Source organism: Solanum lycopersicum, chromosome 10 (genome assembly GCF_036512215.1).
Source record: "Solanum lycopersicum chromosome 10, SLM_r2.1".
In the NCBI taxonomy this organism is placed as follows: domain Eukaryota; kingdom Viridiplantae; phylum Streptophyta; class Magnoliopsida; order Solanales; family Solanaceae; genus Solanum; species Solanum lycopersicum.
Genome location: NC_090809.1, coordinates 724,582 through 740,155, shown reverse-complemented (window position 1 = coordinate 740,155; position 15,574 = coordinate 724,582). Strand labels below are relative to the sequence as shown.

The 15,574-nt window shown below is 32.1% G+C and overlaps 3 protein-coding genes across 3 annotated transcripts; 2 read left to right on the top strand and 1 right to left on the bottom strand.

Annotated features, from left to right (window-relative positions):
- The first annotated feature begins 213 nt into the window (after window positions 1–213).
- Window positions 214–4,444, top strand: UBQ7 (ubiquitin). Its single transcript, NM_001368699.1, has 3 exons — window positions 214–434; window positions 2,333–2,592; window positions 4,135–4,444. The coding sequence occupies exons 1-3, from the start codon at window positions 342–344 to the stop codon at window positions 4,244–4,246; spliced, it is 465 nt and encodes a 154-aa protein (NP_001355628.1). The 5' UTR covers window positions 214–341; the 3' UTR covers window positions 4,247–4,444.
- Window positions 4,445–9,071: 4,627 nt separating this feature from the next.
- Window positions 9,072–10,508, top strand: LOC104649494 (transcription factor MYB58). Its single transcript, XM_010328925.3, has 3 exons — window positions 9,072–9,308; window positions 9,456–9,585; window positions 9,669–10,508. Exons 1-3 carry the CDS (start codon window positions 9,170–9,172, stop codon window positions 10,129–10,131), a joined length of 732 nt encoding a protein of 243 aa, XP_010327227.1. The 5' UTR covers window positions 9,072–9,169; the 3' UTR covers window positions 10,132–10,508.
- LOC101265175 (tRNA (mnm(5)s(2)U34)-methyltransferase, chloroplastic) lies at window positions 10,463–13,951 on the bottom strand. The gene is made up of 6 exons (XM_004248293.4): window positions 13,611–13,951; window positions 13,466–13,532; window positions 12,240–12,432; window positions 11,296–11,369; window positions 11,035–11,190; window positions 10,463–10,724 (listed from the first exon to the last, which is right to left on the bottom strand). The coding sequence occupies exons 1-6, from the start codon at window positions 13,852–13,854 to the stop codon at window positions 10,601–10,603; spliced, it is 858 nt and encodes a 285-aa protein (XP_004248341.1). The 5' UTR covers window positions 13,855–13,951; the 3' UTR covers window positions 10,463–10,600.
- Between the last annotated feature and the right edge of the window lie 1,623 nt (window positions 13,952–15,574).

Below are 15,574 nucleotides of genomic sequence, written 5' to 3'. Positions count from 1 at the left end.
AAAGTAATTAATAAAATTATAGCTATAGAAACTTATTATAATATTTATATTTGTTATTTTTGAAATTTATTTTACTAGTAATAGAAAACCTTTTACCATATATTATTTGTTGTTTGTGTGCTATTAGAATAAAATTTAAAAAAAAAAAAAGTGGGTTATAAAAGAGGAATATATTTGATGGGTCGGAAATTTGTTTGTTTTTAGGGCCAATAGAATAGAACAAATAAATAGGGTTCCTATTCTTTTTTTCCTTATTATTTCATCATCCGAATTTTTGTGCTTAGCGTAAAGTGAACGAGCTGTTTCTGTAGGAACCAAATCGATCGATCACTCAATCAATCATGCAGATCTTTGTGAAAACCCTAACCGGAAAGACCATCACCCTCGAAGTTGAGAGCAGCGATACCATCGACAATGTTAAAGCCAAAATTCAGGTACTATTTTTCATGCTTCACAATTTTTTTGCTGTTGCTTTCATAAATTAGGGTTTTGTATCTTGTTGTATGTGTTGAGATTGATATGATACGTATAATTGCTCAACGTGTTTGTGTTTGTCAATTCGTGATCTCAATAGTTGATTTTGTTCTATATGTACTGACTTTGGTGGACATAGTTAGGCACTGGTAACTGTTGTGGGTGTGAGGTGACAGGTATGATGTGCTTGTTTCCGGTTAAAACGGATGTGGGTGAGTTTAATTTGGTTTTTCTTAATTTAGATGTATCTTTTGCTTTTTTGGCTGATTTAATTAATCACTTGGAGTGTCATAGTTATGTACAAAGCTGTATGTTAAAATATAATGGCATTGATGACATATTTATTAATACACTAGTTTTTTGGATATACGTCTCATCTGTCCTAGATTTGATGGACAGAGTTACCAAATACGTGTTATGGGAGTTGAGGCAGGCATTCTGTTGGAAATAGTCATATAAAAAATATATATAGTTGCACTGTCTTTAAACACTAGCTGAGTCAGTGGATTGCTTGCGGGTTTGAGGTGATAGGTATCCCTTTGAAATTATTCATAAAAAAAATATAGTTGCACCGGCTCTTAGCACTAGCTGATTTAGTCTCATTGTCCTAGATTTGGTGGACAAAGCTACCTTACACATGTTGTGGGAGTAACAAATTGAATTTAGGGAGTATTTCATATACTTAAGTATGTTTCCAATAAAACAAGGGACTTTCAAACCCTTTGTGGTAATACATAGTTCCATAGATACAGACGTTATTGGCGCATACAATGCATTTAGTCTGTATTGTCCTAGTTGTGCATAAATGGGATATGCACTTCAAATTGATGTTCATCTTATGAATGATAAACTCTCTTAAGCTACCTGCATCAAAAAAGGAACTTGCCTATGCCTATTTACAGGTGATTAAATACATTATTTTAAGTATCTCCTGAAGGTAAAGAGACCAGATTTTGATTGCGTACTTTCAGAAAAATTTGATAGAAAACAGACAGAAGCATGCAATGATGTGTTGACACCAGAATGTAGTCTCGTGTGTGATCGATGGTGGCTTAAGTTAAAATATTCTACTGTTCTTTCTTCTCTTTTTTGATAAGTATTTGGTGGAGCATTTATCTCCTTGCATGGTCCAAGTAAAGTCCCCGTTTCACTTCCAAAGGTTATCTTCACTTCTTGCTTGCCCTTTCTAATCTTCCTCGAGATGCTATTGGAGTGAATGTACAGCATGTGAAGAGGATTGGTGGTGCTATCACGCTCTTTATGATATCCCATAGGCCACTGTTACAAGATATTCACCTGTTTGGAGCTTGTTTTGAAGCCTTTTATCTTGTTTAGGCACTAGGTATTGTGAAACCTTTGTCAAGCAGGTCGCAAAGATGCTAGAGATCTATGCTCCCTAAATTATGATTTTTCCCTAAGGCTAGAAAGACCTGGTCAAAGACAGCTCAAGCTTATACTAAGTTTTTTACTTTCTGACTAGTTAATTTGAAGTCAACCGTAATATTTTAAGATATGCTTTGCCAAAATATGACCAACCCACGAAATGTAAGAGCCCACCATAACGCTCTAGGAAAACCTCATATTTGTACAGTCCCTATCAAAGCTATGGTCTTTAAATTACAATTGTACATACATTAACTTCTAATTGCCTAAAATATGTGATTTGCTGCATGTTTTATGGTCAAGTGTTGCCTTCTGTTCAGTTTGCCCCCTTCTTTTGCTATCTATGCCCTGACTTATCCTGAGTTTGTCCACTTCTCTTCTGTAGTATTTGTTAACTGTTGGCGCTAGTGCTAACATGTAATAGTCAATCTTCTGTTCTTCTCATTTTACTAAGAGCTGATGTGTTGCTTACCAGGATAAAGAAGGCATACCTCCTGATCAGCAGAGACTGATTTTTGCTGGAAAACAATTGGAAGATGGTAGAACCCTGGCTGATTACAACATTCAGAAAGAATCAACTCTTCACCTTGTTCTGAGGCTCAGGGGAGGAACCATGATCAAGGTGAAAACTCTCACTGGAAAGGAAATTGAGATCGACATTGAACCCACTGACACCATTGATCGTATCAAGGAACGTGTTGAGGAGAAAGAAGGAATACCTCCTGTGCAGCAAAGGTTTGTATTAAATTGCATACACTAGATTTGTGGTTTTCAGTGTTTGTGTTTTCTCCTCTTCCTCATGCCATACTACTTCCTCTCCCCCCAAACTATGAGACCAAAAGATCAGTTATGTTGTATGTGCGATGCTGTCTGCCTGGCCTATGAATCTTTTTTGGAATTCCCTTCAAATTTGTGCAGGTTGTCATGTTTCTCTTCCCTGTTATTTCTAGCATTCCAGTAATAACTGTACTTCTTTAGGACTTGAAAAGATTTCTATTATTCAATGCCCTACTATGCCCGATTCCATATTTGTAATCATCCGTAGACCATAGCTGTGACAATTGAATGTCTCATATGATTTGCTTAAATGCAGTGTAATTAAGGATAGAGGGAATTTGAAATCCTCATGTCCATTTTGGGTCATACCCCAGGTTTTAGATTATACAAATGAACTTTTGTGTGGTTTATTTGATAGCATAAAATTAAAGACTTAATGACTTGAAATATATGTCAGGTAGTTCTTAAAAAACTGGTAGTGCTGCAAGCTTAAGTGCGTTGTAAATAGGGAACGGGTCTAATAGGTCTTGCATCTGCAATTCTGCTTAATACATCGTCTAGAAAACTCAGCAGGTCTCATAAATTTATAGATCTTGCAATCTGCTTCTGCTCTCATTAGTCATATTTTATCAGGCTTAGTTGAGACCTGCCTGCTAGCATTGCCAGAAAAATGGTGGGCATCGTGGTGTTTGTTTTTCCTAGTTGGGTGTAAATTTTTTTTTTTTTGGGATAATCATGACATCCTTGGGGTGGTGAATGATTAGAAGCTCTATCAACAATGTTCTGCCCCTCTGCCTTTCTTGAATGATTAGAAGCTCTATCAACAATGTTCTGCCCCTCTGCCTTTCTTGAACACAAGGTTTTTGTCTTCAGCAGAATTCTAACCCAAGACGTGCATCTTACCCACATCACATATTGCAATCTTACCACTAGACAGAAGCCCTGGAGACTTTCAATTCTCTCTCTTTTTGAGAGACATTTCGCTTAGTATTGACTTCGTAAAAGGATTTTCTTGCTAGTACACAGATAAAATCAATATGTAGTTTGTTATAATAATTTGGACAAGTTTGCTTATTCGCTTTCTTATCAGTGACAGTGAATGCCAAAAAACAGAACTATATGAGTGCTCAGTCTATGGTGTTTGTATCTTATCCGATTGAGATAATAGAAAATTTGAAAACATTATATTTCTCTTCATTTATTTTGGCAGACTTATATTTATCTGTCATGATCATTATAGTACTATAGCACATCAGGATATGGCTTTTACTGGCATACCATTTTAGTTTATGGAAATTCATGGTGTACTAATTGAGATGTAGGATTTCACCTTCATCTTATGGGCAGAATGTGCACAGTGTCTCGGAGATATTGAACTAGTTGATATATCTATTTTTGTGAACTACCTACCCTGTTTATCTTTACGCTATGCGATTCAAGTTGTGTGTTATTTATTTTTGGCAGTTTGAGACAGTGGATTATACTTTTGGTTTAATGCAGGCTTATTTATGCTGGAAAACAGCTAGCAGATGACAAGACAGCTAAAGACTATAATATCGAAGGTGGTTCTGTTCTTCACCTTGTTCTTGCACTTAGGGGTGGCAGACTCTAGGTTGCACTTAACTTGGTGAAAACTTAGATGTCCTGTCTTTATTCCATGAACTTGGGATGAACATTTCTTCTCTTCCCTTTTTTGGTGATGTACTATTGGAATAAACAGGAAAAAACATGTGTTTGAACATTTTGTGATTGTCTGCACCTTGTGTTAAATTCAGGTTTAATTTGCTATATGTAGTCTTCTTTTTTTCCATTTCTTGCTGCAATATGAGGAGGCTTTACTCCCTTCAATTATGCAAATATAAATTGCTCCGCTGCGAACCAAAAAACACTAAGTGATTCTTTCTGTTCTAGTCTTGGTGGATAGAATTACCTATTAATGATGGCAGGTGGTGGGTATTCCGCTAACAAGACAAAAAAAAGCTTTTACACAATGACTCATTGGCAAAACAAAACTACTTCAATCATTGTCATTGTTGTTGGTGAAGAGTAATTTGGACTCTTTAGCTTGTCAAAGAATGCTGCAACCATAAACAATATTTTGTCAAACATGGTCCCATTTTTTCTGCCGTCCTTTCACCTGTTTGGATTCTTAATCTTTTGATAAAAACTCTATCAATCTATAAAGTAGAGCAATCTTGATACTGCACGGATCCTTTTACCTGCCAATGTGTGAACACTTTGAAAGTTTCATGTGCACACATGTTCAAACCACCAAATTCACATGATGTAAAAACATTATTAGTATAAGTTTATTTTTTCATCGAGTATTCAGAGCCTGACTATTCTTAATTCGTATCACGTAGAATCCTATCCCATTTGCGGGAAATGCTTTCTATCATGAATTTCTCAATTTCTAGGGTTCGAATCCGAAATCACTAGTTAAGAAAAAAGTAGCTTCATCCACTGCACCTGCACCATACGGGCTTTGGTGATTATTGATATTAGTTGCTTGTAAGTTGATTGCCCAAAAAAATTCCATGCCGCAACTATTATGGTTTGACAAGTGACAAAAGAGTGTATTGTCATCAATTTCAGGTCCTTCAAAATAACAACATTAAAAATACATGTAGTTGATTTGTTTGTGAATTAGAGACATAGATTTATAAAAATTTACCAATTTTGTGTTTAAATTATAAGCACCTAGGCTAATATAGTATTTTGATAATAATATTATTTTTATATTATACTATAAGAGGAGCTTAGTAATATACATATGGATAACACAAGTTTGATGCGTGTCAAACATTATGTGCCTTTCACCCTCCAACCAAATTCAATACATTAACTAATTATTAGCCACATATATATAGACTTTTAACTCAAATAAACATTAAAAAATTAAGTATGCATGCATAGAAAAACACAATTTGTAAAATTATTATACGTGACTAGGTGTTTAATTAGGAAATGGCATTAATTGTGATGGTTCTCAAGTTCAACTGATAGATGACTTTTAATCAAATTTACAAATCCACTATGTTTAGATTAATCATGTCATGTCATTAAATTTAGTGATCATAAAAAAAAATAAAAATTGCAAGTCATGACACGTCAACTATATTTGGCAAAAACTAATTAATGATACTAAAAATATGGAGTTTTGTGTGATCCCAAGTGGCAACTCCCTAGGATAAAAGGCTACATTAAACTATTTAAAAAAAAAAAGTTTATAAGCACATAAAAATTATGTTGTTGTTTAAATTATAACTGATCATATATAGGAGATTAATATTATTGGTTCTTAAAAGTCATCAATGCAAACAATGCCGTAATTCAAATTTTAAAATAATTAAATGAATAAAGATTAACCTAAAAACAATATTGGCATATATACTTCATTCCATTTATTTTTACTCTTTCTTTTTTTCAAAAATAGATTTTCGCTATTACCACTTGATATTTTTAACAAATAAAAAAATTCATATTTTCCTAATGATTACACTTATTTTTTTAATTATTTTTCAAGACCTAATACCAAAAAATCAATTAACATGCAATTATGTCAAATACTCGTATCAACTATTATATTTTAAGAGACGTGTAAAGTCTAAAGTGGACAGATAAAAGTGAACAGAAGTTACCCTATGGTTAGGGGTCAATCTGAATTATCTTCGATGAAAAATTACACTATTTATATATGATAAAATAATTTTTTGATATATATATAAGAGATGTTACACCCCTTTCGATTAATTTATATATCTATTTTTTTATATTTTAAATATTTTAAGTGGAAATTTTTGACTCCGAGCTGAGGGGATGAAGTTTTTATTTGCTGAGGCAAATGCTAAATGCATGCTGCTTTTAATTCCTTATCCATTTTAATAAAGAAAAAATTACGTTTAATTGTCATTTTAGAATTGTGAAACTGACTGTCCCATGCATTTCTTTTAACTTTTTTTTAAAAAAACATCTTTTTTTAAGTATATGTATATATGTCAACAAAAATTCACCTAAGTAGCTTTCTGATTTTTTTTATTTAAAAATAAACAAATTAAAAACACAACTTTTACCACTAGATATGTGGAAAACTAAAGTAGTAATATTTCTACACAAGGGACAAAAAACACTACTAATAAAAACTACTCGTTTCTGTTTAAAAGATGATGGTCTAGTTTATTTTAAACGAAGTTTAAGAAAAAAAATAGATTTTTTAATTTTGTGATTCTAAATTGAAGTTATGTTGAATGTACCAAAATATCCTTTAATCTTGTGGTATTAAACATGTCACGTGAAAAGTTAAAATTAAAGTGTTGCCAAAAAAGAAAGGGGGTCATTCTATTTGAAACAGACTAAAAAGGAAATATGATCATTTTTTCACTACAAAATGTTCAATCACTATGTGCATAAATATTTTGATTAAATTGGTGCGAAAATAATAATAATATTTTTATAAAGAAAATTAGAAATTTTTCACTATTTTAATAAAATTAATTATTTTCCATTGCAAATTTTTCGATGAACTGATTAGATGAGAGATAAATTGCGATAATTATTTTTTATAACATAAATTTTCTACTAATTCGATACGGGAAATATATATTTATTTATATATTGGAAGTTGAAAAAATGTTTCAACGCTTTAGGAAATCGTACCAAACTTATTGTGACAACATATATATCACTGTGTAAAAGGATGTCCACTTTTAGTCTAATGTAGGTAAGAAAATCAACACTAATCTTTCTAAATTATTTTATATATATATATATATATATATATATATATATATATATATATATATATATATATATATATGACTCAAACACGTGTTCTTCTTTTGTTATTTGTGAGTATTATTTTCAAGTTCGTGGATCGAACTTTTCGAAATATGAATAAAATTTTATATTGATAACTAAAAAAAATTACTGTAGTACATACAAGATGAGTAATATTATTAGTGATGTAAGATCTTTTGAGAAAACTATATGATCTTAAACAACATTTTTAAATCAATAATCTTACAATACTGTTGATTTGCTTATTAATAGTGATAAAGTAAAATATAAAACGATATCTATTAAGAAGTTTTCCTTTCAAAAACTCAAATAAGCTAAGATTATGATCGATTAAGAGTGAAAAGGAACTTCATTCCATTACATAATTTCTTTGTGATAAATCTTACAATAACATATTTAGAAAAAATCAATTAAATGAAATTTAGAGAGAATAAATATAAATAAATTTGACTACTATTTGGTGAAGATAAAGAGGTAATTTTTAAAATATATAAATTAAGGAGTAGTTGTATAGTTCTATTCGATATTTCTTCAATTTTGAAAAGGTGTATTTGTTATTTTTGACTCACTTTTAAGGAATCCGAAACTAAAACGGTACAAAATTTTAACAAAAATTCTAAAACGGTATATAAAATTTTATATTAACCTAAACGGTAAAATCGCTGCAGGCGCAGCGACTTACTTCACCTGAAAAAGTAAAATCGCTGCTGAGGCAGCGATTTTGAAAAAATTATTATTTTTTAATAAAAAACTGAAATCGCTGCCTAAGCAGCGATTTCAAAATTTTGCTTCTTCCAAATCGCTGCTTTGGTAGCGATTTCATATTATTTTTTAATTATAATTTTTTTTTAAAAAAATAAGGTATATCGCTGCCAGTGGAGCGATTTACCAAAAAAAATTTAATAATATAAATTACTGTCAGTGCAGCGATTTATAAAAAACTCATTAATTTTACTTTTTTTTCTAATGTAAATTACTATATCTCAATAAACAACTCATTAATTTGCTTTTATTACAATCTTCTTAGTCACATCATCACATCCTATAAATTTTTATTTTTTTTATAAATCGCTGCAGTGGCAGCGATTTATATTATAAAAAAAAAATATTATTTTTTGGTAAATCGCTGCACTGGCAGCGATATACCTTTTTTTAAAAAAAAAAATTATAATTAAAAAATAATATGAAATCGCTGCCAAAGCAGCGATTTGGAAGAAGCAAAATTTTGAAATCGCTGCTTAGGCAGCGATTTCAGTTTTTTATTAAAAAAAAATAATTTTTGCAAAATCGCTACCTCAACAGCGATTTTACTTTTTCAGGTGAGGTAAGTCGCTGCGCCTGCAGCGATTTTACCGTTTTGGTTAATATAAAATTTTATTTACCGTTTTGGAATTTTTGTTAAAATTTCGTACCGTTTTAGTTTCGGACTCCACTTTTAAGTACTTTAAATTGCTTTTTTACTCGTAAAACTTCAACATTTTTCTCGTAAAATATATGTTTAAACATAACTTTATCAGATACTATTTATTTTTTAAAATTCATATATATGGGTCCACATGAAATTCTTGGGATGGACCCACTCCTTATTAGACATCTTAAATCCTCCTACTATATATATATTGGTTCATCAGAAAGAATCTAATATAACATATATATGAGTTTATAAGAGCTTATTGATCATATCTTATCATATATAATATATATATATATATATACACAAGTAATATTATTAAATATTATGGGTAAAGGAAGAACAGCTTGTTGTGATAAAAGTAAAGTGAAGAAAGGGCCATGGACTCCTTCTGAAGATTTGAAGCTTATTTCTTTCATACAAAAACATGGCCATGGAAATTGGCGTGCCCTTCCTAAACAAGCTGGTACGTATCTTTATTTGTTGTAGCAGATAACACGTGTCTCATAGTCTTATTTTAAAAAAAATTATTTATCGACTTGATTGTTAAGTTAGCATGCATGTCAGGGTATAGAAGTTTTAACTCGTTATTTATATTGTCGTATGTGTATAGGGTTATTGAGGTGTGGGAAGAGTTGCCGGTTGAGGTGGATTAACTACTTAAGACCTGACGTAAAGCGAGGGAATTTCACCCCACAAGAAGAAGACACCATTATTAACCTACATCGCGCTTTTGGCAACAGGTATAGATAGAGTGAGTGAGAGATAGATGATTTACGTTGTGTATCTATGTTTTGAGGTTAATTTCACGTGTATGATGGTACAGGTGGTCAAAGATAGCATCTCATTTACCAGGAAGAACAGATAACGAGATTAAAAATGTGTGGAATACTCATTTGAAGAAGAGATTAGTTGTGATGAAGAAAGAGGAATGCAAGTCTTCTTCATCATCAACTTCAACAAGTAGTCATCAAGGCCAATACATGGATAATAATAATAATAATAATAGCAATACTTTAGAGTCTTTCTCTCCCACTTCTTCCAAGGCTAATGATCAAGTTATGGACTTTTGGGAATACATGTTGGATACTAGTAGTACTACTACTAGTATTAATAATTTGGATCATTTAGACAGCTACTCCAAATTGGACATTACTAGTGAACATCATCCTCAGCAGCTTGTAGATGAATATGAATGCCAAAAGTGGTTGACATACTTGGAAATTGAACTAGGACTAACAACAAATAATCAACAGGAAGACCACCAAAATAACTTCATGCAACTCTAGATGGGGAGTTTAAGTTCTATACATTGTCCGTCCATGTAACAATTTTAAATTTACATACACTAACAGCGATGTATATTACTTAAACGAGCTAGGAATAACATTTAGTACCTGGCTAGCACAAAAACTCATTGTACCTTTCAGCTAGAAATAATAAATAAAGGCATGTGTGCATGTTCATCATATATACTAGCAGTGATCAGTTTCGCTATTTCTGTTGCTAACTATATATCTAGCGACTAGCATATAGTAATTGTAACTTCTAGGATGATGCATGGATGAAAAGTGGAGATTGTTGTGGCAGCTATACAAATATAACTGTATCTCATGATGATATATTCAACTCATTTTTCATTTATTGAACTAATAATTTATCAGAACTACAATATCACATTGCACTACACTTTTTGATGAATTATATTTCACTTTGACATGATACCAAGTCTCATTTTGGTAAAAGAAAAAACCTGTTCTATCTTTTGAATAAGAATAACAGCATGGGAGCTAGTGGGCGATTTAAAGTATGTAGTTTGCAACAGTTCCAGGCCTCAACAGGTAGTCCCGAAGCAAATTCTTCAATCTTCTCAAACTCCTCCCTATATGATAAACAAATGTAAATATGTATCTAACATAAACACTAACTACTATAAACTAAACCCATTGCAAATAGGGTACCATCACACGCGAGATAATCATACAAATACTTTCCTTATACATAGGTCGGTTGGAAAGTTAAAGGGTGTTAATAGAGGACAATGAGAAAGACCATTGAACAGAACTTTTCCAACTTAAATAGTCAAGACGATTGAATGTATAGTCAGCAAGTGGATATATGATGACTCTCAAACAACAAAAATTGGAACTTTCAGCTGAAAATGGTTATGAACATAAGGTTCAAGAATTTACCTCCCACCAGGATGGCCCACATAAGTTACAATGCTGATGAGTCCGCCAGGTGCTAAGATTCTCTTAGCAGCCTCTAACGCAAGTACAGTTGTTTCAGACCTGGTAATGATTTTTTTGTCACCTCCAGGAAGGTATCCCAAGTTGAAAGCAACTAACCTGACACAAGCATGGTGCAAAAAAAAAATTGGAGGTGATCATTCGGATGCTAAGATCATTCAGAGTTTAAGTCATTAACATCCCTTATTTGAGAAACAACAATACCTTACAGCCACATCATTTGGAACAATGTCCTCCATTTGACTATGAGACATAACAAATAGCTCAACAAGTTCTTTCTGCATGAAGAACAGCAGATTTGCTTCAAATGTATGTATAACTGATGAAGTGGGTAAACACAGTCATTTTTGAAAGAAAGCTGATAATTAAAGAATTGTCAGAACAATGGTCATTAAAGAAGCTGCGTCCGAAAAATAATTAGTAAGGAGAAATAGTTGAATGTCAAGAAAAGAACACAAGTTCTGCCATTTGACTCTTCCTGGATGCTCAATCTACGTCTTCACATGTTCAAGAATTAGAATGAAAATATAAAGTGCATTAGCTCACAAGACACTGGTAAAGAGGGTTAAATCCATTCACCCATGTGTGAGCACTAATGAGAGTGGGTCTTGCAAACTTTCGAATGAAGTCTTATGGTGAGCCTCGCTGTTCCATATGCACACTTGTGAAATATTTAAACTAATTCTTGTTCCAGTTGTCTTTGGACTGAAAAGGGCATAAACAGAGAGATCCCTGCATATGTTAAGCATAGTATAACAGACTATCATTAGTGAAGTTTGGCTGGTTCTAGTAATTTGGAGCTGGAAGTAGAGTTACCAGGGCAAGATGCCGAGACCTGACTCTTGGAAGGCAAGTGCAAGTTACGGCTGAGATAAACTACTTCACACTTTTAGGATGGTGTTATATCTTCAATTTAGATTATTATAAATAAATGCAAGCGACTGTATGCTATGTGCTTATAGCATAAGGTATAGATGCTTTAAACCAAACAGACTGACAACTTTATGGGAAGATGTATCTGAACTGCCATTCGCTCTAGCAATCTAGCTTCCGGCAAGATAGTTGGGACGGTCTATTTGTTGGGATCATCATCAGTAAAATGTCATAGCTAATTAGACCCTGAGATACAAATTAAGCAGCAGCAGTACCTCATCTGGACTAGCAAACTGGTCCAGTAAGGATGAAGTGCTTTCTAAAGCAATTTTCTGAACATCCATGCCATAAACTCGACCTCTCCGTGTCTTATCTGCAACCAGTTTCAACAATGCCAAGGTATCGTAACCATTTCCACAGGTGGCATCAACAACTGCATCCCCCTTCTGAACAATATGCTTCCATACACTGCCAGAAAACGCTGATAAAATTATATGATACCCTTGATGTTACCCAATTATAGAAAGAGGTAAGCGAGCATCTGTGGTCTCCTATTATCATACAGCTACAAAATCAAAACAAGACAATGCATTTAAGCTTTAACTTGTATATCTTCAATAACTGTAAAGAAGAAGCATTTGCTGAGCCTTTTAATAGTCAAAAGTTAAGTATTTAGAGTAATGAACTTTTGAACAAACTTAAGATTTCAGAATTCTAATTGATTATCTGAAATATAGAAGACAGACGCAACCAAGAGAAATCAGTCACAAATAATTTATCACCTTTATTATTGATAACACTTGATTGGAATAAGGAACTGTCGAACAGACTTATGAGCTCATAATTCGAATTGATTAACTGGAACATATAAGACAGATACTCACTAACTAGAGAAATCAATTACTCCTGTCCATTTTAATTTGTTTGTCTAGTTTTGACTTGCACGGAATTAAAGAAAGTAAAGAAAGACTTTTGAATCTTGTGGTCTTAAACTAAAGTATGTAGAATGTACCAAAATGTCTTTCAATTTCGCAGTCTCAACTCTCAAACATGTCACCAACCAAATTGCCATAAAAAAAGAGGAAAGATACATTCTTTTTTGAAACGGGCTAAAAGGAAATTAAGACAAACAAATTGATATGGAGAGAGTACAAGCAATTTGTGAACTTTATCAGTGGTAGCACTTCATTTCGAATGTGTGCAGTTCATATATGTATACTGCTAGGAGTCATTCAGAGAAGATAAAAGACAGAAGGGCTGGTCCCATTGAGCAGTTTCTAGCAGCATAAAAACATTACTCCATCATACTTATTACCAACCAAATTGCAAGTATGAAACTTTAAGTAGAAATATCACAATAACACAAAGAAATACAGATGCTTCCCCTTGGAAAAAAGAACTATCTTGCACATTGCATGGAGGCAAAATGTACCCAATTATAACGATGAACCACAAAACTAGACACTAAAAGAGTTGAAGATAACGGGACCCGGGTACCTACTAGTGAGCAACTTCAGTTGCTTTTTTCCTCCCGAAAACATATTCCACCATTACTTGCTCCATAGACCCTGAACAAAAATTAAACACTAAATGTAATGACTTGATTTCTGAACCAATCACTGTGACAAAATGGGAATAAAAGGAACCTGAAATGGGGGAATCGCGAAAAAAAGGGATCGACGAAGAACTTTCAGCTCCAGCTACTGAAATGGATGCTCCATTTAGCTCCGACGAACTTGCAAATGCTGCTATACTTATAGTACTTTTCTTAGATGAGAATAACAATGGAGAAATGGAGAATTTCAGGTTCCATTCGCATTGCACCATTCTCCGAGCTAAGATCGAAGAATATGAACTGAGATTCATTTGAATCGACTCCACAAATAGCATACAGCGTTGCTGGTGGCGCTAAGGATAAACTCAAAATCGTATGAGGGGCATGGTAAGGCAGCGTTTGGCACTATCCGTTTGCCGGGATTTTGTTTGAATTAAGCTATGAACATATGATTTATTAATTGTAATTGACATAGTAAAAAAAAAAATCAATATTTAAGTTAATCGTGTAAAATATTTTAGATATATTAAATTTAATTGGAACATATCTGAGGTTAATGTATGATTTATTGAGATTAATATATATAATTAACTTTTATAGCGATTTTTTTTTAAATATGAAATAAAAAATTTATTAATATCGTAAACTTGCTAATTAATTGAAGTTTGGAGTCAAAAAGGTAACAAATTTTGACACCGTCTAAATTATGTTTCTCTTCGCAAGACACCAAAATCAATGTGCCTTGTAAGGTGCATCAACCTTGAGTCTTGTAAGGCTCGACTGACATGTGCTTTACAAGGTTCAATATTTCAGCATTTTGCAGCCTTTTATATATATATATATGTATATACACGCTTTTAAAATGTCTATTAGATAGTCTCTTTTGAATCTAATTAAGTTATGTGTATTTTAATATCCTCTTATTGTCATAACATAGAATTTGTCTTTCTAGGTAAAAGAAGAAAAACACATCGACTAGACTCAAATCTTATTTTGCTGATTTTTGACAGTTGTATTTTAATTGTAAAGCAGATTGATGCAAGTGTCATTTAGTTTTTCATTTTATGATGGATTTTATTCACTGGATAATATTTTTCACTTTCCTTCTTTAGCTAGTTGTTTGGATTGGGTATGTGTTATGACGAGTTGAAAACGATCAGATATTTTCTTTTTTAAAATGACTGCAAAACGTTGAAATCTTGCGCCTTGTAAGACGCATGTTACCCGAGCCTTACGAGGCTTAAGGTTGTTGGGCCTTACAAGACGCATTGAATTCCACGTCTAACTTTGTTGCCATTTTAATTTGATAAAATTTTTTGTTGCCCTTTTGAATTTTTTGAAAAATTTGGTTGCGCTTTTAACTTCGAACCTCCAAATAATGATGATAAGCGCACATTCAAATACTCTTTATAAATTAAACGTTGAATTATTCTAAAAAAAAATCTTCATTGTAGATCAAATCTTGCACTCTATATAAAATAAAATTTAATCTAATTGATCACAAACATCATACTTGATTTTTAACCATAAAACAAATATTGAATTTTATATACGAGTGCTAAAATATTATCTGTAAAAGTTAAATTAAACAATTTGTTTGAACTTTAGTGATAAGTGAGTAACATTACTAGATCAATTTTAATTTTACATCAATCTTCCAAAGATGTTAATATAGGATACTTTTCAGATAAAAAATTTAAATTATAAAAAATATTACAATGCTATATCCTCTTTTAATATTTGAGTGAGCTCCGATTATTATACTAATTAACCTATACACAAACTTATTAATATCAATATACTATAGAGTTATCTTTTATTTTTTTTAAAATAAATTAATAAATAAAATTTTTTTCTAAATAATTTGCTTTTCTTGTCATGAATCATGACTTCTAAATTCATCTTATCTATAATTGTAAAGATGAATTTCTCAATTTATCCCGTATAAAAGAATTATTATTATATAGAAAATAATTTAATTTAGATAACTTAAGCGACATTCGTAATTTAATTCATGTTTATTCAATTTATGTTTTCAAATGTTCGTTATATAAA